This window comes from Nuphar pumila, chromosome 5 (genome assembly GCF_984573655.1).
Source record: "Nuphar pumila chromosome 5, dmNupPumi1.hap1.1, whole genome shotgun sequence".
NCBI classification, from domain to species: domain Eukaryota; kingdom Viridiplantae; phylum Streptophyta; class Magnoliopsida; order Nymphaeales; family Nymphaeaceae; genus Nuphar; species Nuphar pumila.
Window position 1 is genome coordinate 106,283,533 of NC_143253.1, and position 26,053 is coordinate 106,309,585.

The following is a 26,053-nucleotide window of genomic DNA, read 5'->3' on the forward strand; positions in this document are numbered from 1 at the left end:
CCAAAGATTGGATTCTACTAAATCAACATATAGATCACATCTGGAGGTTAAGTTGTACAAAAAAAGAAGAAAGAAAAAAGAGTTTTTCACTGGGGATTTTACCCATGAGGTTAGCAAATATTATCTCCCCAAATAAATATGTATGCAAATTCATATCCAACCGTGGGCAAACAGTTCCTCTCCTCCAAAGTAGCCATGGAATTGTTTTTTAATAATTTTTTGTGTTTTCTAAAAATAATTTTTGAAAACTCTTGATTTTTTTCTAAAGTTTGTTGGAAACTCCACCGGTACGTGAGAAACATGTTTTCTAGGAAGCTGCTTTTGAAATGTGCAGAAAACATGTGAGAAATGCATGGGAATATCTCATCAAAAATTTTGCTAAAAAAGTTGTTTTTTTAATCAAAAGCTCCACCTACATGTGGGAAACATTTTTCCTAAGAAGCTGTCTTTGAAATGTAAAAAAAAAAAAAAAAACGTGAGAAATGCATGGAAACACATTTCTCATCGAATGGAAAATACACTTCCCCTCACATGGAAGCCTGTTTACTCTACATGGGAAACGTGTTTGCCTTCCGATTCGTCCAAACTTGAATCCATAAATAAGCACAGGTTTAGAACCCGTTTTATCAGACTTGGTTGAAAGGACTGGCGAAATCCAGCCCAAGGACCGGGCCTGCCTGACTTGGTGCCCACAATCAGCTTTTAAATTTTATTTTAGTGAGTATGCACCTGGGGGTGTCAACGGGTCAGACTTTCACCGGACCTGGATCCAATTCTGTGGTACCTGTACCGAGTCTGGGTCCATGTCACACCGGTCCTACCATAGGCAAAAACATATGCAGGTCTGTCTCTAAGGATAACATAAACCAGACCTAGACCAGGCCCATTAAATAATAATCCCTTTTATGATTTTTACGCTAAAAATTTGTGATTGCCAATGGAACACTGATCTGGCCCAGATCTAGCTCCATGTGGGGATAAAAAATCTGAATATTTATTTGGACCTCTTTCTTTTTTTTATATAAGCATAATTAGTTGGACCTTTTCCGTAATTGCCAAATCTGGATCCTACCGAATCTGCTGCACCTTAACATTATCCTTCTTGCATGTACCAACTTTAGAACCGAAAATTAAACGCGAACACTGACCAGAATAAAACTACAAAATGGGGATACAAGCAGGTTGGATTCAGGCTGGACGTAGGCATTACTCAACCCCACATAATCGGATCTGGATACAGATGTAAAAGTTACTAAATTAGGTACCGTTGCAAAGAAATTAGATATGAGACATCATGAGCACGGCTGATCTGAACCCAAATTTTAGGCAATGTGACTGAATCTGACTCTGGATCTGAATGTAATCCAATGAGGTAGAGTTGAATCCAGATCTGAAACATTGTGGTGATACTAGATGCAGTAAAAAGAGAAAAAAAAAATTGAAAACAAACATTTGGCATGTGTAAAAAAACAAAAAATGTTCCACGTTTAATCCGCGTAAGAATGCAGACCGACAGAAAATATTGATCCCAATACCTTCTGAATCCAAAATACCAACCACAAAGTCCAAATCCGATCAGATTACAGGTTCAGTTCTCCTTTAAGATCCGCATCTGATAAAAATGTCAGATAAGGATTGAGTGTCCAACCGGATCTGATCCATAGGCACCTTTAGAGCCAAGCTCATGTCCATTTAGTTCATGACCCCTCGTCCCACTGCCCTGGTCCTCTCCAGACCCAAACCCAATTTCTTCCTCTATAACCAAGAAAGCATTCCTATCATTGGCCCCAAAATTGACCATTTGAGTAGTTTGGTGATGAGGGTATAAATATCACCATTGTTATGTTTGTGGTGCTATGAAGGTTCAAAGATGGGGGTCCTACATACATCTCTTGAAGGACCCCACCTATGGCCTCATGGTTCAAGCCTGTGCCAAAACCAGGCAATTGAACAAGGGAAAAGAGCTCCATGCTCAAATCTTACTGTCAGGAATCCAGCCCTCCATCTTTGTCTCCAACCATCTCTTAAACATGTACGCCAAATGTGGGGACATGGCCTATGCGTTGCAAGTGTTTGAGGAAATGCCTCAAAGAAACCTCATCTCATGGACAGCCATTATTTCTGGTCTTTCACAGAATGGGGAGTTCCAGGAAGCTCTTCGCTTCTTTTCGCAGATGAGGATTTCAGGGGAACGACCAACCCAATTTGCGCTTTCGAGTGTTGTTCAGGCATGCGCTGCTTTAGGCTGGGTTGAACATGGAAGGCAGCTTCATTCTCTGATACTGAAATCTGGATTTGGCTCGGAATTGTTTGTTGGAAGTAATCTCACCGATATGTATGCAAAATGTGGGTTGTTGGTCGATGCCCGAAGTATGTTTGATGAGATGCCTGTCAGAGATGAGGTGGCTTGGACCGCTATGATTGATGCTTTTAGTAAGAATGGTGAGTACACTGAAGCCCTTGAAGCTTTCAAAACGATGAACATTGATGGAATGAGCGCTGATCAGCATGTTCTTTGTAGTGTTTTGAGTGCATGTGGAGGGCTAAACGGTTTGCAGACAGGAAAATCAATACATGGTAGTGTGATCAAATATGGGTTTGAATCAGATATTGTTGTTGGTAATTCTCTGATTGATATGTACTCAAAGTCTGGTGATATGCAAAGTGCATCTCTTCTGTTTTCAATGGACTCTCAGATGGTTAATGTTATTTCCTGCAGTTCACTGATCGATGGGTTTGCTGAAAATGATGAAATTGAGAAAGCTGTGGATATTTACCTTGACTTGCGGAGGCGCGGTATTGCTCCTAATGAATTTACCTTCGCTAGCTTGCTAAAAGCTTGTGCTAGCCAAGCTGCACTTGAACAGGGAAAACAGCTTCATGCCCAAGTGATCAAGGCGCAGTTTGGAGCTGACCCATTTGTTTCCACAGTTCTTCTTGACATGTATGGAAAATCTGGGCTTCTTGATTCATCTCTGCAAGTGTTTGATGAGATCCAGGATCCAACAGACATTGCATATAATGCAATCATAGGAGTGTTTGCACAGCATGGTTATGGCAAGGAAGCTATAGAACAGTTTGACAAAATGGTCTCAAGAGGAATGGAACCTAATGAGATTACTCTTGTAAATCTGCTCACTGCATGCAGCCATGCTGGATTAGTGGATGAGGGCCTCAGTTATTTCAATTCAATGTCTAAGTTCAGTTTGATGCCTAGAGATGAGCATTATGCATGTGTCATTGACCTGCTCAGTCGAGCAGGCAAACTTAGGGAAGCAGATGAATTCATTAACATGATGCCTTCAGAGCCTAATGCGTTTGCATGGTGTTCACTTCTGGGGGCATGCAGGATCCACGGTGATATTGAAAGAGGTAAGCTCGCTGCAGAAAAACTGATGAAGCTTGAACCGGAGAACAATGGAACCCATGTCTTGCTTTCCAATTTATATGCAGCAGTAGGACAGTGGGAGGATGTGAAGAGTGTTAGAAAAATGATAAGGGGAATTAAGATGAAGAAATTACCTGGCTATAGTTGGGTAGATATGAATAACAAAACTCATATCTTTGGTGCAGAGGATTTCTCTCATCCTCAGAAGAAAGAAATTTATGAGAAGCTTGAGAGCCTTTCCCATCAAATGAAGGTAGCAGGTTATGTTCCCTACACAGGATCTATTTCAAGTAACGTGGAAGAGTGTTTGAAAGAGAGGCTTCTTCAGTATCACAGTGAGAGAATTGCTCTAGCATTTGCTCTCATCAGCATGCCAAATGACAAACCAATCATTATAAAGAAGAATATAAGGATCTGTATCGATTGTCATTCAGCAATAAAGTTCGTATCTAAAATTGTTGGAAGACATATAATTGTTAGGGATAACAGTAGATATCATCATTTCACAGATGGGTCATGTTCTTGTAGAGATTACTGGTGATTTAGGATACAATTTATTATTTCCAGTACTGCAAGCAAGTCAAACTTCTTATTCATGTGTAATTAATATAGACCCAAAGTTTTCTATTGCATGTTAACCTTGACATATGTATATTCAACGGAAAATGATCATACCAACAAAAATGACGTGTTTCTTGAAAAACCCTACAATTTTTTAAAATATGTCAGATGTCCAAAATCCTAACTTTCTGGCTGTAAAAGGATATTTTTACCCTTCACACGAGAATTTCTTCTCAAAATATGAGAATATGCGAATTTCTCTTAAAATATATATTTTTTTCCTAAATATGTGAATTTTCTCTCAAAATAAGATAATATGCAAAAATTTTCTTAAATATGTCGTTAAAGGCTTTAACAGTGTTTTTGAAGTATCACTAAAGGATTTAGCAGCATTTTTGAAGTGTCGCTAAAGTTTTTTTCTATTGGAGTGTGAAGCCTGATTTTTACCTTGATATATATCCCTAATTTCTATGTACCCAATTTTGCAATAAATCCCATCTTTGTGGGGATTCAAGAGCGTGAGCTTTCGATGCAAAAATTTTTGGAGGGTAGGCAATCGCGGATGTAGATGTAAAAATCTCTTACCGAACCACATAAAATCCTTGTTTTTTTTTGTGTGGTTGATTTCTTCTTTCTATTTTTTATTTCTTCAATGTATCAATAGTGTGTTGAGTCATTTTTTTCAACAAACTCCTTTTACTAAAATTGCATAAACGGCACAGGCAGGAGGACATTCACAAATGTTTGAGTACATTTACATGTGAAGGTTAGGACATTCACAAATGTGAAAGTATTTAGTTAAAAAAAGTATGCACATTTTGGGAACCTTTAGCTTTTTATTAAAATGGCATAAGGGACACATGCAGGACGAAATTCGCAAATGCATGAGGAAATTCATATATTTGAATATTTGAGAGAAAATTCACATATCTGAAAAATTTTGCTTGTATGAAGGGTAAAAAAAAAGTCTTTAAAACCATAAAGTTGTGGTTTTAGACATCCGACAGATTTTCGAAAATTGTAGTGTTTTTTGGTATACAACTCATTTTTGTCGCTGTACATTCATTTTCCATATATTTAAGCATGTCGTGCCTCAAAATAAACAAAACCAGCATTAACAGAAGGCTTTTATGCTGTCATGATTTTATTATGATGAACTATAAGTTCGGATCTTGTTTTCTTGTTAATGGCAGAAATTAAAAAAAAAAGATATACACAAATTAACAGGTTCAAATTCGTGGATAGCGTGATCTTCCTTTCTTTTTGAGAAACTCAGGAATCTCAACTGAACCGCTTTCCACAAAGGCTGAGGAAGATCTGCGATTTATTCCAAGGCTGCCATCCCCATGAGCATGGGTTCCCTGCATTTTATAGGTAAAATAAGAGAGAGAGAAAGAGAGAGAGAGAGAGAGAGAGAGAGAGAGAGAGAGAGAGAGATCACAAAACTGTACCAATGCAGGCCGGCCTTCAGTTTCTTCTTGGCGTTTGAATCCAGTAGCAATGAGAGTTATGCTCACCTGAAAACAATAACTTGTATTGTGGCATCAACTTGAAATGTATTACCAAAAACAGTAGTTACTTTAAAGTAACAGGTGATCTGGCTCCAAGCATCATAGAATTTACTTATATTACCCAACCTCAACCTCAGGGTACGTTTGACAACCTGGAGAAGTTATCCCTGAAAAATATCCAAGGGAACTTTCCCTGGATGAGCCTTTTCATGATAAAAATTCCCTGGAAAAAATATTTTCCTGTTTGATTGTTAAACAAAAAAATGGGGAAACAAAGAGAGAGAGAGACTCACCGACCGTATGCCCCGCCCTAGCCACCATGCCCAACAGTTTTTTTTTTTTTTTTGTGTGTGTGTGTGGGGGGGGGGGGGGGGGTACTTTTGAGGTGGGAAAAGTCCAAATAAGATAAGGTGCAATATGATTGCACAAATATTTGTGCATTAAGCACCTGATCACCCTCAGGGGATAGGGCCTGTCAGTTGTGGGGCCCAAGGCCTGATGCAGGGCAATGAGGTGCCTAATGCACGAATTTTGTGCCATGTGATTTGCACCCGATCCGAACTCGAAAAAGTTGCATGGGGGGAGACGCGACTACCCCCCACCCACCCACTTTTTGAGATAAGTTCTCCACAAAAATTGGGGAGAACTTATCTTGTGTTGGATTAGTGTGTGGGTCCCACCCGAAGAGCGGGGAAACTTCTCCGGCAGAGAAGTTTCCCCCCACTATCAAACGTGCCCTAAGTCATGACGAGTATCCTCGAAGAAATTATATCAATCTCAAACACCTATGTATGATTCACTACTAAGAAATTACTAAGTTACCAGTCAAACTCAGGCACATCAACATACATGGGTAAGATGCCTTGACAAATCCGTCGCCAATAACCTAGTGATAGGATTGATTAAAGAATCTGAACTTTGAAAAGGCATTCAAACCAACTAAAACAGGACATGATTATTAAAAAAACAAAGAGAGCAACTAATTTTGATTAGGAACAATGAAAGAATGTCTATTGAGTATTGACACAAATCCAGACAGAATTGTTGGTCTTTAGAAGAACTATAGCACTCATTTGAGAATGCATGACTCATTAATCATTGATACTATTAGATTCTAACTTCTAAGCATTTCTCTACATTGGAAGCAGCAAGCAGAAATTCCAGAAAGAAAGGGGTAAAACAGCAAATAGTTATTCACCAACTTACTTGTCCACTGAGTGATTGGTCTATAACCGCACCAAAGATTAGGTTTGCAGTGGGATCAACAAGGTCATATATCACTTCTGCAGCAGCATTTACCTGCATTTTCACAGAAACATAAAGTATAACATAATCTACTCGTTGGAGATTGAGGGAAAGCTAAGACTTCATGAAAATTAAGCACTTAATTAGCTGCAAGATTGAAAATTCACAAAAAGCGAGATAAACAAAAAAACTGCCAAAAGAAAAAGTAAAACAGATGAAGGCAGAAGAGTATAGCTGCCAAGGAGGCATCGTGGAACAGAAAGAGGACCACTAGAAAGAAATTAAAAGAAAGTCATCTTGCAGAGAGCATCCCATATGATCTGGTTGCTTATACACATGCCCCAAACCTACCACCTAAGACTGGCTGAAGGTGGCTGTGTGATGTCAAAAGAACAAGAAGACTGAGTTAGTGAATGAACGAAATGTTGTTCTGAACCACCTAAAAGCTTTGAAAGAAACACTGAACATGACCTCATGTCGGGATGTAGCATACCCTTGAGGGAACATAGGAGCACTATAAACATCTGGTTCAGATCAATATGAAATTATTACCCCATGCCCATTTCATATTTTCTCCTTGGTTGATGATAGCACAAACTATTCAAACAATCTATGCAGCTTCAACTTCTCTGTCATGCAATTTAAAAAAGAGAATAGTTCATTCTTCCGTATCTCATATGGGTTTCATAATAATAGGAATTAATTCTATAACCGATGCGGGACTCAATGGAGCCATTTTCCAAATGTTCAGGTTCCACCGAGTCCCACAAATCCTAAGGTTGCTGCTCCCTGTGCAATCAAAACAACTGAATAAATAGATCATAATATGTGCCTAGACCAACTAATGAAGTTCCAAATATGTAAACTGGGAATGGACACCACAGAACATAGCAAATCTCCTCAAGAAAGATGCTGCAGGCTGCCCCAAAACCATATAAATGATCAACTATGTAACACGCCTGCATCTACACTAGGAACATCAAAGGCCTTTTAGTGGATTCTACATGAAGCTCAACTACAATATCTAAAGCTACATATCTGCAGGAACACTCCCCTAGGCACACCTGCCTATTGTAATGAAATGGTGGTCGTCCACAAATGCATTTGAATCCACCAAAAGAATGTCTATAAAGACACTTCAAGCAAACCCATAAAAAGGTATAAAAGGAAGAACACAACAAGAAATAAATAAATATTTATTGATAATAAAAATGCTTAAGAAGCATTCAAAAGGAAGATTTACAAAATAGAGGTTCACCCCTATTTATAGGGGAAGGAAGAGGGTTTGGAAGAGCTCTTCCAATAGAGTTGTTGGACCCTAATTCTAACCGTTGGACTAGGTCCAACGACTATGGGTTTAGTCAAGATCTAAAGAGAACTTGACTATGTAGTTCAATTTGCACTACAAAAAGGAAAACAATAAAAAAGTAAAAAAGATTAATAAAATAGATATATATTATATTATTGTTTTATTATTATATATATAATATATATATATTACATGTTTACATTTTAACACTCTCCTTCAAACTTACGGTACAATGAGCGAAAGTTTGTCTAAGATAAAGTGAAATCTGGGAGCAGCGAGAGGCTTTGTGAAGAAGTCTGCTAATTGATCCTCTGATATAACATATGGCAGATCAATGGTTCCATGTAAGTACTCATCTCTGACAAAGTGACAGTCCATCTCAATGTGTTTGGTGCGCTCATGAAACGTCCGGTTGCTTGCAATGTAGATGGCACTTTTGTTGTCACAACACATTTTTTATGTTTGCGTTACTTCAGCTCTCATATCTGCTAGCAATCATCTGAGCCAAACAACTTTTATAGTGGTAGTTGTCATGACTCTGTATTCAGCTTCGGTGGAGGAAAGTGAGACATTTTGCTGCTTCTTGCACCTCCACGAAATCAAGGATTCACCTAAGAACAGACAAAAACCTGTGGTTGAGTGCCTATTATAGGAATCACCTCCCCAGTCAACATCAGTTTATGCAATTAAGTTTAAAGACGATGAAGCAGACAAGAAGAGTCCTTGTGAGAGAGATAACTGTAAGTATCTAATAATTCGCAAAACTACTCCCATATGCACAGAGGTGGGAGCATGTTGAAACTGACTAGCAGTGTGAACAACATATGCTATATCTGGCCTAGTGATGAAAAGATAAGAAAGCTCTAATAAGTTGTCTGTAAAGAGTAGGATCGTCAAGAAGTTCTCTATCATCAATTTTCATTTTAACGTTGACAACTTTTGGAATGTACTTTCTTATCACCTGTAATTCCAGACCTGAAAATAATATCGAAGATAAAATTTAGATTGAGATATCAAATACCCACGAGGGGAATAAGAAACTTCAATGCCTAAAAAATATCTTAACAACCCTAAGTCAGTCATTTCAAAGTGAGTTTTAAGAAGAGATTTGATATTTGTAACTTCCTGTTTGTCGCCTATGGTGATGATCATATCATCCACATAAAAAAGGAGAATAATGGTGCTTGCATCAGATTTCTTAATAAACAAAGCAGTGTCAGTTAAACAAGGTCAAAAACCAATATCAATCATAACATGACTAAATCTGTCATACGAGTCTTTTGGAGCCTGTTTAAGACTATAAAGAGCTTTTTCTAGACGAAGAGCATTATTCTTAGGGATACTAATACAAGGTGGGCCTTTCATGTATACTTCTTCAGTAAGATTCTCATATAGAAACACATTTTTGACATCCAATTGAAAGATAGGCTATTTTTTAATGGAGGCCAAGGCTATTGAGGTTCTGACAATAGTCATACGGGCCACATGAGCGAATGTTTCTTCATAATCGATGGCATACTCTTGAGCATATCCTTTTGCCACTAGGCGGGCCTTATACCTTTCCAAGATTCCATCACTTTTGGTTTTAACTTTGTATACCCACCTACAACCTATAGGTTTCTTACCCAGAGGAATATCTTGGATAGTTCAGGTGTTTGCCTTTTCTAATGCATCCAAGTCTATTTTCATGACTTCTATCCATTCTATATGATTTTTGGCTTGAGAATAGGATGATGGTTCAACATATGATTGCATTAATGCAATGGTTGCCCTACATGTGGGTGAAAAAGATTCGTAAGACACAAATTTTTCAGAAGGTCTAGAAATTCTAAACATCCTTCTGGGTGGAACTTCGGTGTATTTTTCTAATGCACATGAAAGATTTGGCTCTCTATGTCTTGAACATTGTAGACTAACATCCCTATGAATTTGCTCTCTGTTATCATTATTTTCAACTGTAATAGGACTTTGATCATTGTCAAAGTAACATTCAAAATCATATTCATTGGATTTTGAAGTAAGATCAATTAAAAAAGAATATTCAGTGACATCCTTGGATTTTTCGAATTCAAAGAAGCTTTTCTTTTCAAAAAAAGATACATTTCTTGACACATAATTTTTCATTTTGAAAGTCAAAACACCTGTAGCCTTTTTTATTATCAGCACATCCTAAAAAGGCATATGAGATTGCATGAGGAGAGAGCATGTCATTTTTGTTGGTAAAAACAAAACATTTGCATCAAAAGACTCTTAATCTAGAATAACCTGGAGTTAAATTGACAAGTTTTTTTATTGAAGTTATATTCTTTAATGAGGAAGATGACATCTTATTGATGAGGTAGGTGGCAGTTAGGACCGCTTCAACTCAAAAACTCTTAGTACTTGATTTGCAATTAGCAAGGTCTTAGTAGTTTTCATAATGTGCGTATGTTTACGTTCAGCTAGGTCATTCTGTTGTGGAGTGTATGGACATGATCTTTGATGTGTAATGTCATGTAAATTAAGATAGTCTTTGAATTCTTTAGATATAAACTCTTCTCCTGAATCAGTGCGAAAAATATAAATATCATTTAAAACCTATTTTTAGCCATTTTATAAAATATTTAAAAGTTAGCAAAAACTTCATATTTATGTTTAAGAAAATAAATCCAAATATGTCTAGAAAAATAAAAAAAGATGACATAGTATGCATAACCTTTGGAAATAACTGGTGCAGAGCCCCAAACATCCGAATGTATTAACTCAAGTGGTCCTGAAGAAACAAAAGTTCTACTAAGAAATGGTAATCTTTTCATTTTGCCAAGAATGCAGTCTTTACAAGAAAAACTTTCAGAATTACAAAATTTTTTCAAACTTGAAAAATATTGAATTTTAGACATGTAAGGATGAACCAAGTCTTTTGTACCATAAATCTAATTCTAATTTTTGAACATTATAACAAAATGCATTCTTGGGTAATTCCAAAAAATCTATGTAATAGAGTCCTCCTTCTCTAATGGCCCTCCCCAATCAGCTTCCCTGACTGGCGATCCTGTACCCAACAACCATGAGAAGAGAAAGAGATATTACATCCATAGTCAGATATTTGTGAAATAGATAAGCGATTCAAATTTAGTTTAGGGATATATTTAACTTTAGGAATAAATTTTTTTTAAAAATTTTGAAAATTTTCAAAACATCCATTCATTTTATTTCAAGAGATGTGCTATGGGCTGTAAAAACTTTTGACACACTAGAGTTATTCTTAAGGCATTCGGATAGACTATTGACATTTGGGATCATGTGAAAAGAAGTACCAGAATCTAAAAGTCAAGGAAAGTTACCTAGACCGGAGAAAGATGCAACAACCGCTTCAGTTGAGGCTTCAGTTGAGGAGGATACCCCTTTGAGAAAAGGTTGAAGAATTTCCATCAATTGAGACATAGATACAGGTGCATCATGATCTTTTGAACAGATACAACCCTTTTCTCTTTTGTTCTCTTCTTTTTAACTTTGGACATTAGGGCCTATAGTGGTTCATGACAATGGTGACAAATGACTTTTCTTTTGTCAAAGTCACTATTTTGCCTTCCAAAATGAGGCAGCTTGTAAGTACGAATATAATTTCCCGATACGGACACAGCTAAAACTGAGTCATCATCAACTTTTGAAGTACTTTTTCTAAGTCTATTTTCCTCCATAGTGAGCTCTTCTATAGTATCAACAATAAAAAGAATTTTTTCACGATGTAAAAGGGCCGATTTGGTGAACTCAAACTCCGGCCTTAGACCATTCACAAACTGATAGAAATGCTCCATATCGAGTTGCTTTTGGAGAAGCTCAATATCTTAGGCACAATGCCATTTGGGCTCAAGTAGAACCAACTCTTCTCAAAGTTTGGACAACTCATTGTAATATTCTTGAATAGTTTTATCTTTTTGAGTCATTGTCCGAACTTTATCATGCAAATTGCATACATGTGCAATATCTTTAAGGGAATACATGTTTTTAAGGTATTTTCAAGCCTTATTGGCATGCTCAAACTTAGTAAGACTAGAGCATTTTTTAATGTCTACATTATTAATTAGACATGACATAATTTTTGCATGCCCTATCCTCCACTCTTTCAATTTCTTTTCGTAAGTGGCTAATGCCTTGCTCTTCATCTCTTCCGTTAGAGGAACTTTTTTATCATCCTCTTTCTTGGTAAAAGATAGTTTAGGTTTTGAATCGAAACCATCCACTATACCCCATAATCATTTTTCCCAAATGTGGTGCTTCATAATCGAAGCCCACATTACATAATTGGTGTCATTTAGTTTCATGGGTATGATGGTGATCTTATGATGCAGAGCAGGATAGAGGAACCAGATCCATACAGCCTGACCCAGGCAGTGGACCAGACTCACACTATGGGATTGGGGATCAGACCCAAGTCGTGGACTCGATCCAGGTTCCCATACCGAGATGCGGAGGAGAGGTCCCGCTGCGTACCTACACCAGACAAGTACCGAGAGTACAGGCCGGGATGCCCTAGATCCAGCAGCGCACAGAAGTGGTCTTGGGTCCGGACCGGACCCGAGACCCAGATCCAACTGATGCCTCTTAAAAGGTTATCTTAGGGTTGCGTACGGCTACACAAAGATTATTGACTCTACCGCAGCTTTTGGGGTTTCTTCCTTCTATTTTACCCAGTTGTTTTCTCTGACGTTCTTGCTTTTTTTAATTCGTTTATTCCTTACAATCCAGCAACTTTTCTGTTTGAGTTTTGTCTTCTTTCATTTCTTTATTGTAAGCATTGTCATTCATCAAATAAAGTATTGCTCGGACCCATTGTTCTGAGCCTTTCCTGGTTTCACACCGACTATGTGTTATTGTTTGTTGCCCGACTGCACATTGAAGACGTGACCAACAGCAGCCCGTAAGCAGCACAGTGTTGATCCCGTCGTTGCAGTTCAACCTTCAGCGTCGGCACCCACGAGGTTAGTTGTTCTTCCCCTACCGCTGCATCAAATTGGTATCAGAGCCTAGGTGTCTTCCTTCGACAGCAGCATGGCTCAAGAGGCGAGGAACGATTCGGCACACGGCAAGGAACGGGAAGAGATCGGTACCGAAGATCCAATGATGCGTATGATGGAAATGATGGCGAAAATGCAAGAAAATATGTTGCACATGAACAAAGATGTGGCAGGGATATCAAAGAGGTTGGATGCGATGGACGGTCGGATCGTCGCCATAGATTCGTCAGCGGGGTCGCACCCGACGTCAACCCAACTAGTGGGTACCACCGTGGGCGACGGTGCAGTCAGCATCATCACGGCTGCAACAGTCGATCCGGCCCAACTGAACCATCAGCCTGCCATGTTGCCAGAGGGTGTTGGGGAAGATCTGCGCCGGACTATCAGCCGAGAGACGCCAATGCCAAACCCTGGCACGACTGCAGTGCAGTCGACCTTGGAGCTTATTGGAGATCCTCCCATCATCGGCCTGAGTACACAGGCCTGGCACCGATCCACGCAACAAGGGTTGCATGCCCGACAAGGCCTGCGTGGCCCGAGCGTGACGCTGGATCAGCCAGCAGGCACGCCAACCTCAGCTCGAACCAGACTGGGCCTGTCGACCCTCCCAACACTCGCGCACGCGAGCTTGATCGCAACCCATTCGCGAGCTAAGGGGATTGACCCCCTGTGGATCAGACCTGACCCCTCAGGGTCCGGTCAAGAACCAATATTAATCGGGTCCGGACCAGGTTACCGAGGACCACCCTTTGGGTTCCCAAGAGCAGGTCCGGGTCTAGCAGCCCCATACCTAGTCTACCCAGTTGGGTTCGGTTCGCAGTTCGCTCCGAATTCAACGCAACCCGTTATCTTTGAACCCCAAAATGGATCCTATACCGACCCAAACTTGTATCGCACTCGGACGGAGCTCCAGCTTGACTTTGAGTCGGGTCAAAACCAGACCCATAATCATATGGATCGTGGATCGAGTTCAAACTAAGCCTTTTATCTCCACAACTCGATCCCCGATCCAACCTATCCAAATCTGGGTCCGATGAGTAGTTTAAGATTAGGACTGATCCATATCCAGTCGAGCGAATCACCCCAGTCCTTATACCAACCCAACCCGATACCCAAACCCGAACCAACCCATTAACCCTTTCCTGATACAAAACCCAATACCTCACCCGATCTAACACCCCTCTCATAACCCAAACCCATATCACCCCATTCCTACCCACTTAGAGACCGAGACCCAACAAACCCGTCCACCTTTAGTAGGACCTCCTTACATACTGGTGCAACAGCGCCAGCCACAGATGGCTCCCGCCCACGAGCCAGCCAGACCGAGGCAGATTCATTAGGGACTGGACGAGTACCCCGCAGACATGGTGGAGGCCCATCAACAGAGAGCACCAGAGTGCCCCTCCACGTACGGGGTAAAGCTGGAGCTTTCCGAGTTCGCCGGCAGGTTCGATGCGGAGCAGTTCTTCGACTCGTCTTACGTCGTCCAATTTTTCTTCAACTACCACGATGTCGCCGAGCACCGTCGTGTCTCCCTAGCCTCTACTCGGCTCAGGGGCCTGGCACAGACATGGTGGATCGAGTTACAGAAGTCGAGAGAGCGGCAGGGACTAGAGCGCATACATACATGAGAGGAGATGCAGAAGCTGATGCAGTCAAAGTTCGTGCCTTCAGACCACGCTGAGCGAGCCTACAAGGAGTACCTGACCCTGCGTCAAGGCACCCGAACAGTGGCAGAGTACACTGCTGAGTTCCATCGCCTTTCCCTACGAGTGCAGATTGAGGAGACCGCTCGCCAGCAGGTCACGAGGTATATTTCTGGTCTCTGTCCTGCTATTTCTGATGACTTCAGTTGTGTCACAGTCGAGACGTTAGATCAGGCAAACAGTTATGCCATGAATGTCAAAGAAAAATTGAAGTGGAGGCAGGAATATTGGACCACTCGTGGTGAACAGTCCAGTCGACCTAAGTCGAGTTTCCCAACCAGGGGAGCAAACTCCCCTAGAAAGGAGGACTCAAAGTTTAATCCTAGAGCAGACCCTAGCAAACCTGATCCGTCCGGACCCGCATACAACACTCGATCCAAAGCCAAACCTAGTGAGCCTACCATACGTTGCTTTAGGTGTCAGGAATTGGGGCATGTCGCGTTTAAGTGCCCCACCGTGGGCAAGAATACCCATCTCGTCGAGGGTATTGCGGAGTCAGCATCCGAGAGTGAGAGTGAGTCGTTGGTCGAGGATGATGATGAGAGGGAAGTCGTAGAGTTCGACGGCAACGTCGAAAATTTATTGTTCATCCGTCATGTTTTGACCGCACCCCGTGAGTCGACCCCTGCAAAATGGTTGCGGAACAACATTTTTAAAACCCAGTGCAACTGTGAGGGTCACGTGTGTGATGTTATTATCGATATTGGTGCTTGTGAGAATATGGTGTCCAAGAGCGTTGTGTCTACCTTGAACCTGACAACAGAGAAATTGTCTCAACCATACAAGATGGCGTGGTTCAAGAAAGGAAACGAGGTTCCCATCACCCAACGTTGTTTAGTTCGGTTCTCCATGAGGGAGCATTACCACAATGAGGTGTGGTGTGATGTAGCCCCTATGAGTGTGTGTCACATCCTTTTGAGCCGTCCTTGGCAGTTTGATCGCAAGACCATCCATGATGGCCATAAGAACACGTACTCGTTCATATTTAAGGGTCATAAGATAGTCCTCCCCATCAAGGAGACAGGGTTCCCCACGATCGATAGGCCTGAGAGAGTTCCCCGGCTTGCTGGCCTATCCTACCGGTCTTTCTTGAGCCATTGTCAGGAAGATGGTTATTCTTATACCCTAGTAGCTAAGCCGTCAACGAGTACATTATTACCAGTTCCTACGGACGTCGCACCCCTTATTAAGGAGTTTAGCGACATTATGCCAGATGACCTTCCAGATGGCCTTCCGTCCACACACGTTGTGCAGCACGCTATTGATTTTGTGCCAAGGTCGAGTCTCCCCAATCTCCCCGCGTATCGCATGAACCCATCCGAGCATGTCGAGTTGTTGAGACAGGTCCAGGAGTTACTGCAAAAGAGCTTTATTCGTGAGAGTGTGAGCCCTTGTGCAGTACCCGCCCTGCTCACCCCTAAGAAAGATGGGTCCATGCGCATGTGTGTAGATAGCCGAGCGATAAATCACATCACTGTCAAATAATGTTTTCCCATCCCTCGCTTGGATGATATGTTTGATATGTTGGTTGGTGCTTCCATTTTCTCCAAAATCGATTTAAAAAGTGGGTATCACTAGATTGGTATCCGAGAGGGGGATGAGTGAAAGACGACATTCAAGACTCGTGATGGGTTGTATGAGTGGTTAGTCATGCCATTTGGGTTATCTAATGCCCCAAGTACTTTCATGAATATGATGACCCAAGTGTTGCGTCTCTGTATAAGAAAGTTTGTCATCGTGTATTTTGATGATATCTTAATTTATAGCTCATCCTTGTCGGACCATTTAAGTCACCTGCGTCATGTCCTAGAGATTTTAAGGAATGAGAAGTTGTACGTCAATGCTAAAAAGTGTGAATTTATGACGTCCAGTGTCGTGTTTTTAGGTTTTATTGTGTCATCCGATGGAGTTAAGGCAGATCCTGCGAAACTCCGGCGATCGTAGATTGGCCTACCCCAAGGACTATAGGAGAGATCCGTAGTTTCCACGGGTTGGCTACGTTCTACCGTCCTTTTGTGCGAAATTTCAGCACCCTCATGGACCCTATCACGGAATGCCTAAAGGGTACTAGTTTCCATTGGACGCCTGCCGCGGGAAAGGCCTTTACGATCATCAAAGATAAAGTGACTAGTGCCCCTATCTTAGCCCTTACTAATTTCAGTGTAGTCTTTGAGGTGGAGTGTGATGCCTCTAAAGTGGGGATTGGCGCTGTCTTGAGTCAGAACCGCCGACCTGTTGCTTTCTTTAGTGAGAAATTGACTCAGGCCAGGTGCCAATATTCCACTTATGACGTTGAGTTTTATGCCATTGTACAAGCCCTCCGTTATTGGAGGCATTATCTCATTTATAAGAAGTACACGGATCATGAGGCATTGAAGTATCTGAATAGTCAAAAGAAGCTGAGCGTTCGTCATGCCAAGTGGGTCAGCTTCTTGCAAGAGTACACCTTTACAATCCGCCATCAATCTGGTACTCTAAACAAGGTGGTTGATGCTCTTAGTAGGAAGAACAGCTTTCTGATGACTATGTCAGTGCAGGTCATCGGGTTTGAGCATTGCAAGGAGTTATACCCGACGGACCCTGATTTCCAGCAAGCCTGGAAAGGGTGCCTCTCCTCGAATCACACCCTCGACCACCGTTTTAGTATTCACAACGGTTACCTTTTTCGTGAAAACAAGTTATGTGTACCTGATTTCTCTCTTAAGCTTCAGTTGATCTCCGAGTTACATGAAGGGAGACTAGTCGGGCATTTTTGACATGATAAGACGTTCGCTCTATTAGATGAACGCTACTTTTGGCCCAAAATGCGCAAAGATGTTGTCAAATTTATTCAAAGTTGTCGAGTGTGTCAAGTATCTAAGCGTCATCGTCAAAACAGTGGTCTATATACTCCGTTACCCATCCCTGAGCGTCCCTAGGAGCATGTGTCCATGGATTTTGTTGTAGGCTTGCCCAAAACCCCACGTCGTTTTGATTCCATTTTAGTCGTCGTTGACCGATTCTCCAAAATGGCTATTTTTGTCCCGTGCAAGTGAACCACTGATGCCTCGTTAGTCGCCTCATACTACTTCAAGGACGTGGCCCGCTTTCATGGATTACCCCACACGATCACTTCAGATCGTGACACGTGTTTCATGAGCCATTTTTGAAAATCGTTATGGGCCCTGTTGAGGACAAAGCTTCAATTCAATAGTGCTTACCACCCTCAAATAGATGGCCAAACTGAAGTTGTCAACCGCACCTTAGGAAACCTGTTGCGGAGTCTAGTAGGGGAGAACATCAAAACTTGGGATCTAGTTTTGTCTCAAGCCGAGTTTGCATATAACAGTTCCATCAACCGGTCTACCAGCAAATCCCCGTTCCAAGTGGTTTATGGTCAGTCACCCACCCATGTCGTTGACCTAGCCCCTGTGTCCGATATCCCAGACCCAGCCTTAGACGCATTTGATGTCGTCGAATATATGCATGATATCCACAGACAGGTCTGAGCCAAACTTGTTGAAAGCTACGAGGTCCATAAAGCTTTCGTAGATCAAAGTCGTCGTGATGTCCAGTTTCAAGTTGGTCAGTTAGTTTGGGTTTACTTGCGTCCTGAGCGTTTCCCTGTAGGTACCTATGGCAAGTTGAGCCCTAAGAAGTATGGTCCTTTTAAGATTCTTCGGCGCTTGGGTCTGAATGCCTACCTCCTTGAGCTGCCCCAAGATTGGCACATTTCATCGATATTCAATGTGTCTGATTTATATGCTTACTATGGAGACAACAAGTCGTCAGAGCCGACTTCTTCCCAACCAGGGGAGAATGATGCAGAGCAGGATAGAGGAACCAGATCCATACAGCCTGACCCAAGGAGTGGACCAGACTCACACCATGGGATTGGGGATCGGACCCAAGTCGTGGACCCGATCCAGGTTCCCGTACCGAGACGCGGAGGAGAGGTCCCGCTGCGTACCTACACCAAACGAGTACCGAGAGTACAGGCCAGGACGCCCCAGATCCAGCAGCGCACAGAAGTGGTCTCAGGTTCGGTCCCCGAGACCCGAATCCAACCGATGCCTCTTAAAAGGTCATCCTAGGGTTGCGTGTTGCTACACAGAGATTATTGACTCTACCGCAACTTTTGGGGTTTCTTCCTTTTGTTTTACCCAGTTGTTTTCTCAGACGTTCTTGTTTTTTTTTTAATTCATTTATTCCTTACAGTTCAACAACTTTTCTGTTTGAGTTTTGTCTTCTTTCGTTTCTTTATTGTAAGTATTGTCTTTCATCAAATAAAGTATTGCTCGGACCCATTGTTCCGAGCCTCTCATGGTTTCACATCGACTCTGTGTTATTGTTTGCTGCCCGACTGCACATTGAAGACGTGACCAATAGCAGCACAGTGTTGATCTTGTCGTTGCAGTTCAACCTTCAGCGTCGGCACCCACGAGGTTAGTTGTTCTTCCCCTACCGCTACATCATCTTATCATTGTCATCCATCTTTTACAAGGTTAAGAAAGAGGTAGATGAGAGAGTAAGAGAGAGGAAAGAAACAAATCTTTATAGCACAAGTCCTTTCTTCAAACAAATCTTCTTGAGCCAAAAACAAGGTGACGAAACACCTTTTGCAACCAACAACAACAACAACAAGGCACGAAAATTGAGGCAGAGACACTCCAAAATCTACGGTCTTCGTGGCTCTGATACCATGTAATGAAATGGTGGTCTTCTACAAATGCACTTGAATCCATCAAAAGAATGTCTATAAAGACACTTCAAGCAAACCCATAAAAGGGTATAAAAGGAAGAACACAACAAGAAATAAATAAATATTTATTGATAATAAAAATGCTTAAGAAGCATTCAAAAGGATGTTTTATAAAGGAGGGGTTCACCCTTATTTATACAAGAAGCAAGAGGGTTTGGACTCTTCCAATAGAGTCGTTGGACCTAGTCCAACGGCTCTATTTCTAGCCGTGTCCAACGACTATGGGTTTAGTCAAGATCTAAAGAGATCTTGACTATGTAGTTCAATTTGAACTACAAAAAGGAAAATAATAAAAAAGTAAAAAAGATGAATAAAATAAATAAATATTATATTATTGTTTTATTATTATTATTATTATTATATATATTACATGTTTACATTTTAACACTTATGACTGCTGGAATGGAGTATTGTGCCCCATAATCAGTCACGTCCACCGGGATAATGAAATTAAATAGCAGTCCTCCACAACACCAGCCAGGACATACACCAAAACCATCAGTACTGCTAAAGAAATGCTAATTAAAACATAATAGCCTTGACAATCTGAAAAGAACTAGAGATGGTAGGCTCCATATTCCAAACAACCCCAGTTATATTGAATGTCAGAGAGAGAGAGAGAGAGAGAAAGACCTCATACAATGTTAGATCACTTCCCCCAGTTATGTTCCAAACAATCCCAGTGGCTCGTTCAATGCCAATGTCCAGCAAAGGTGATTGAATGGCATTCAGTGCAGCATCTCGTGCCCGTGTCTTGCCTAAGGAGAGCAACAGATATACCAGCAAGTGCATCAAGATTACTAAAAACCAAACCTCATGGAAACAATATAATACATATTTCCAAATCAAAGGATTTATAGGAAATGTTGCATGCATACAATATTTTCTAGCGTGTTGTTAAATGCTCAATGTATAAGAATAATGCATGTCCATACAGCTGTGAGTGTATGGCAAGAACTCTTCATGTTTAGTTGTTACTTGTCAGTTGCTGCCTGTTCACAGTGTGTTCACGTGTTAATGTATCATAACTTTTTCTAGCAAATATTGAACTGCCTGGAAGTCTAATTATTACCAGAGGCGGTTTCAGGTAGGGCTGTCAACAGGTCGGGTCAGGGTTGACCCGGATCTACCCATATAACTAATAACCAGGTTCGAGTTTGGGTTTAGGTTTTGTTGGGTCACGAAAATAGAATCCGAAACTCAGACCCGTATATTTTAGAAATTTAATTTTATTAAAAATACATATAAAATACTCGGGTCGGAGTGGGTACATGGCAAAAAAACTGGGTCGGGTTGGGTACCTGGCAAAAATCATGACCCGAACCTGGCCCATGTATTGCTCACGTCAGGTTTGGGTCGACCCAAATAATATTCAGGTCGGCACTTTCCATACCCATACCCGAGAATTCGGGTTCGGGTCGGGTACCCAGTACAAACTGAACCTTTCGCATAGATGATACTATTAGCATGTTATTGACCTTTCACATCTTAAAGCAGATCTATTCACTGGATATGAAGCACCTCTCTTTACCAGAAGAGAAGCACAATCATGAGAAATTTTCATGAGTATCAATGAATTTCTGTCCTTACTCCTTTCAAAAGGCCACTACAAAAACAAAAGCTGATGGCCTAAGGTACATTGAGAGGAAAACGTCAAGAAGAGCCACAGGTTGAATGCACACTTTTTAACATTTAAAGAGAAAAAATAAGAAGGTAGTCCACTCACCTGTTGCAGTTCCTATCCCCATCAAAGAGGAACCAGCATTTGCCATGATAGCCCTCACATCAGCAAAATCAACATTAACCAGACCAGGAATCTAGAGAGCCAACAAACTCAGTAAATACAAACCGCATTTATTTTCCCGTTATGTACATAGCAAAAAAATAAATAATTTGTCTCTGGCATACAGAATAAATCCATGTTTATAGTGCAACTATAGAAGCAAACCATCATTTTTTTTTTCTTTTTTTGGTTTAACACAAGCAAACCATCATTTTCTGGTAAATTTCCCCAAAGAAATTAACTACTTCTAAATATATGATTCCTTTGTCCTTCACGTAGCAGTCATCACATCACTATCATATTAAGTAGAAAAAATCTCTAGACTCCAATCTGAACCTGGTTGGATAAATTCAGATGCCATGCCTGGGATTGTCTTTCACTCCATGTATAATGGGTTAATATCAAAACTCTCTTTTATTTCCAAATACTTCCACATTTATTTGAATAAGGGATCAGACTTTGCGATTTGGTTAGATGATTTGGTTAGCCAATTGTAAGTTCCAGAAAAAATGCAACATGCTGAACATATTTTTTCCTCGCCAAGAACGGGTCACTTACGGGCCCGCCTCTCTGCGAAGTAAACCCCCGGGTGGGTTCACCGACATGCAAACCCTTATTGAGCCAACCAGTTAAAGGCACCTGCACACCCGGTGGGAGTCGAACCTGGGACAAAGGGGTAACAACAAGCTGAATGGAATAAAACCACAAAATAGGGATACAAGTGGGTCAGATTCAGGCAGGACATAGGCATTACTGAACTCCATATAATCGGATTTGGATACAGATGTAAAAGTTATCAAATTGGCACCCACATTTTGGTTCTGGTCTAGGCAACATTGCAAAGGAAACTCATCATAACAAATAGTTAAACAGGAACATGAACAACTTGGTAATACCCATTATCAGCAGGCATTCACATAATCACTAGCATGAATCACAACACCCATCCCTGCAATACTTTATGGGTGAAGCTAAGCCAATAGTCAACAATGCTAGTGCATTAAATGGGTATACACAATTTTCATAAAGTGCATACCGTGATTATATCAGAGATACCACGGACACCTTGCCGAAGAATGTCATCAGCTAAGTTAAATGCTTCTGTCACAGGAGTAGATGGGGAAACAGCTGTCAGCAACTTATCATTTGGTATGACAATTAGTGTGTCAACATTATCCCTCAAAGCTGCAATTCCTTCCTGTGCTTGAACAGCGCGTCTTCGACCCTCAAAAGAGAATGGGGTAGTAACAATCCCCAGAGTCAGGATACCCATTGATTTTGCAATTCCGGCAATTACAGGTGCACCACCAGTCCCAGTCCCACCACCCATTCCAGCCTGCATATTGTGGGCAGGTGAGAAAGAATTACAACAAATGCATTCATGAAAATTCCTGTCACATGTTTTTTATCATTATTATTATCAAAGAAGCATGTGAAATTGTGCCCAGAATTTAACATGGGGAATTTTGTACAAGAGAACTGTTATGAATTACAAGACTTGTTAAAAAAGACATAATGAACAGAGCATGAGAACATAAGACAAAAACAGAAGCAATTAACAAATGTATCCACTGGTGTGCCTAAAGTTTGTAATGGTTGTTGAATATCAGGATGCAGAGGTTTCAAAACAAGCTGCAGAAGGAAGTTCAGCAAAGAAATTTAAAAGGCCCAACACTCCAGAGAATATAATTTTAAAAATGTGGTGAAATTGTGCCACTAAATTGTAAATATTTTACTAGATTAACAAAAGACATGACCCACCAGGAAGAATCACCACAAGATGGTTGCATGGGATTGAAAATAGAACAAATCAGCTGTTATGTTCTAAAAGACATTGTTCAATAACATAATTCAGGCCTCAAACAACAAACCAACTCCCAGTAATATTCTCAATCTTACCCAAGGAATTTCCTATTAGAAGTTCCAAAATTTTTTGTTAAATCAAGTAGTCTGCGGTCTCTTCACATCAACACGACATCACCAAACTGAAGAAGTCCAAGGTTCTATGTTCCCTATACATCAGAAAATTCGACAGGTAGATATCCCTAGATATTTCAACCAAACATATGTAAGGAAAGTTATTTTTTATTCATATCAGGCCCCTAGTAAGACAACACAGTCTAATGGTCATTCAACGTAAATTGACATATGGACAGAGTTCTATGCCCTAGAAAACCAGCGCCAGTACTGCATAACAATGACATATGGACAGAATTGTTTCTCAGTCATAGCACACACGGTTCCACAGAACCAGCAATGACAATCAACAAGTGAAAGGATAGTTAGAATTTCCAAAAAGAAAAAATGATAATGTAATTAGAATCAAAATACAGTCCTTATCTTCTTACGGTTCAGGGTATTAGAACAGATGCATGTGCGATAAAACAATTGCTTAACTACATGAGAATGTCATTAGCATAAAGTGATGGTAGAAAACACTATAAAGAGTAGAGAACCTTACCGTTACAAAAACCATGTCGGCACCGTACAGTGCCTCCTCAATTGACTCCTTACTTTCCTTAGCAGCATTCGTGCCAATATCTGGATTACCCCCAGCACCAAGTCCCCTAGTTAGCTCCTGCCCAATTTGGAGCCGATTCTCCGGATACACAGGAGACATCCTCATTGCCTGCACATCTGTGTTTACGATCCAAAACTCGACACCCTTCATGGAACTCTCTATCATTCTATTCACAGCATTTGAACCGCCACCTCCAACACCAATAACTTTGATCTTCGCATCATTATAATCAATTGAAAGAGTGTCATCTCTCAATGTGTCATCAAGAACACTAGAATTATCCTTCTTCGGGCTGCTAACAGTATTTTTCCCCTCACCTCTCAGCATTGAAACTTCAGGATGCAGTTTCAGAAAAGGGCCCTTGCTGTTGTAAGGAGTATGTGTAGCGGAGACGACACCTGATCCATGGGAATTCAAACTCCGAGCGGACTTCCGCCGAGTTCCCCTAACCACATTCCTTCCCTCAACAGCCATCATCAACACATCATCTCTTCTCAAGCTACTCAAGCGACTGGAAACTACCAACCCAGCTGGATTCCGACTGTCTGTGGCAGCAAATTGAATTCCTCCATGAAGATTCGAACCCTTTGGATGCTTGTAAAAAGCTCTCGAGTACAAGGAAGAATCCGGCAGTGAAAGACCGGCTGTTGAAGCTGTAAAACACGAAATTTGGGATGCCATTGTTGATGGGCAAAACCAGGAACAAAAATGTGACTACCCCAACAAAGGAAAAACCTTGGAACTATTGCTTGTACCCTAAATCTCCAATTTCTTCAAACACGTCATCGACCATTCTCTCAACAACTGCAAGAAACCGTCCAACCAACATCAACAGCAGCAGCAAAAACCATGAAAAACAGAATCAATACTTCAAATGAACAAGCACCAATAGAAAGAAAAGATTAAAAAAAACTGATCATAGTCCAAATTAGTCTACTAAATCTGTTTCCAACACGCAATTAAAACGAAAATTCACAGATAAGAAGACAGAATGTAAAGCATTGTTTTCACAAAACAATCCAAGATAAAAAAAACAACTCATTCTTTACTCTGAAGACTACCAACTGAGGGAGAAAAAAGAGACAAAAAAAAGAGGAAATGGGTATTGGAGAAACAAAAAGAAGGCCTACCTTCTAAGAAAACCTGAAATGGGTGAGTGATTTCGGCAGCGTTGAGAGGGGTTTAGGAAGGTGTGAGAAGAATGGATATGGATTTTGGCTGCTAGGTTGATAACAGGGTCTGTCTTCATTCGGTCGATGTGAGAGGAAAGAGAGGTTTTCTTCAACATAGATGTTTGGAAAAGGAAGTTGCAGCCCGTCAGGTGGGCTCCCTGGGCTCGCTAGTGGACAGCGACAAGAGTAGTGGGGGTTAATATCAGGCGTTTAGGCGTGCCTTTGGATGACCCTGACCCTGACCCCAACGCACCCACCCCACGCCAACCATCTCTCTCAGTATTTGATACTAACGAAGGCATAAAACTGTTGAACTAAAAAATATAGGTGCAAGTTATAACTCAATTTGACTGCATAGATTCGTTCAACATGGTTTGTTTGCTCTGGAATACGTTTTTAGTGGTGCTTTTATTATAAACTTGCAGATCTGCAGTGGACTGGGGCGGGGGTGGGGGACAAGGTCTCCATCCCCGCCCTCGTCTCAAAATCCTACCCTCTATCTTTGTACGGGTTTTGATTTTAACCTCTATCTCCATTTCATGTCTTTCATCCCCGGTTCAAACGGGATGAAGTGGGGCAGGGTCCCGTTTCCCCTCGATCTATTGTCATCCCTAAAGAAGGAATGTGGATGTGAGCAAGGCCGGGATCGAGATGGGAGAAAGTGCAAGTCCATCCTTGCACGGGTTTTGATTTTAACCTCTATCACCACTTCCATCTTCATTCTCGGTCCAAACCGGGCAAGACGGGCGGGGCCCCATCCCCCCACCCACACACACACGCAACCACTTATAATGTATGTACTGTAGATTTAATATCCAAAGCAAAAAAGCTAACTTTTGAGGTATGTTTATCATGTTCTATTTGCAATTTTGTGTGCTGAAGTAAATGATATTTTAGATCACTTTTGGATGATCTTCATCTTCACGAGTAGTGAGCCATCAATTGCAATCATCTCAAAAATCAAACTTTGTGGAATATCATAAAACCTCTTACCATAATAAACAAGTCATGTTAATCACATTTATATGGTTAGATCCATGCCAGCTAGAGTGTAGAGTGTATGTGTTTATGTGAGTTCATCAATTAGCACATCCTCTTTTTCATTAGATCATAGTT

The 26,053-nt window shown here is 41.0% G+C and overlaps 1 protein-coding gene and 1 pseudogene across 1 annotated transcript; one reads left to right on the forward strand and one right to left on the reverse strand.

Moving 5' to 3' along the window:
• Positions 1-1,856: 1,856 nt before the first annotated feature.
• LOC149838016 (putative pentatricopeptide repeat-containing protein At5g52630 pseudogene) lies at positions 1,857-3,955 on the forward strand (annotated as a pseudogene).
• A 1,108-nt stretch (positions 3,956-5,063) lies between these two features.
• Positions 5,064-25,025, reverse strand: LOC149838017 (cell division protein FtsZ homolog 2-1, chloroplastic-like). The gene is made up of 8 exons (XM_090007562.1): positions 24,896-25,025; positions 23,706-24,569; positions 22,281-22,580; positions 21,188-21,278; positions 20,095-20,219; positions 6,667-6,759; positions 5,401-5,466; positions 5,064-5,310 (listed from the first exon to the last, which is right to left on the reverse strand). Exons 2-8 carry the CDS (start codon positions 24,444-24,446, stop codon positions 5,179-5,181), a joined length of 1,548 nt encoding a protein of 515 aa, XP_089863688.1. The 5' UTR covers positions 24,447-24,569; positions 24,896-25,025; the 3' UTR covers positions 5,064-5,178.
• Between the last annotated feature and the right edge of the window lie 1,028 nt (positions 25,026-26,053).

What these genes read in the sequence shown, in the direction of transcription:
- LOC149838017 (XM_090007562.1), bottom strand. Translation starts at nt 24,446, where the DNA reads ATGGCATCCCAAATTTCGTGTTTTACAGCTTCAACAGCCGGTCTTTCA. An exon ending in GTATCTCTGATATAATCACG is followed by an intron (nt 21,279 to 22,280) that starts GTATGCACTTTA and finishes TTGGCTCTCTAG; the next exon opens with ATTCCTGGTCTGGTTAATGT. An exon ending in CTGAAGGCCGGCCTGCATTG is followed by an intron (nt 5,311 to 5,400) that starts GTACAGTTTTGT and finishes TATAAAATGCAG; the next exon opens with GGAACCCATGCTCATGGGGA.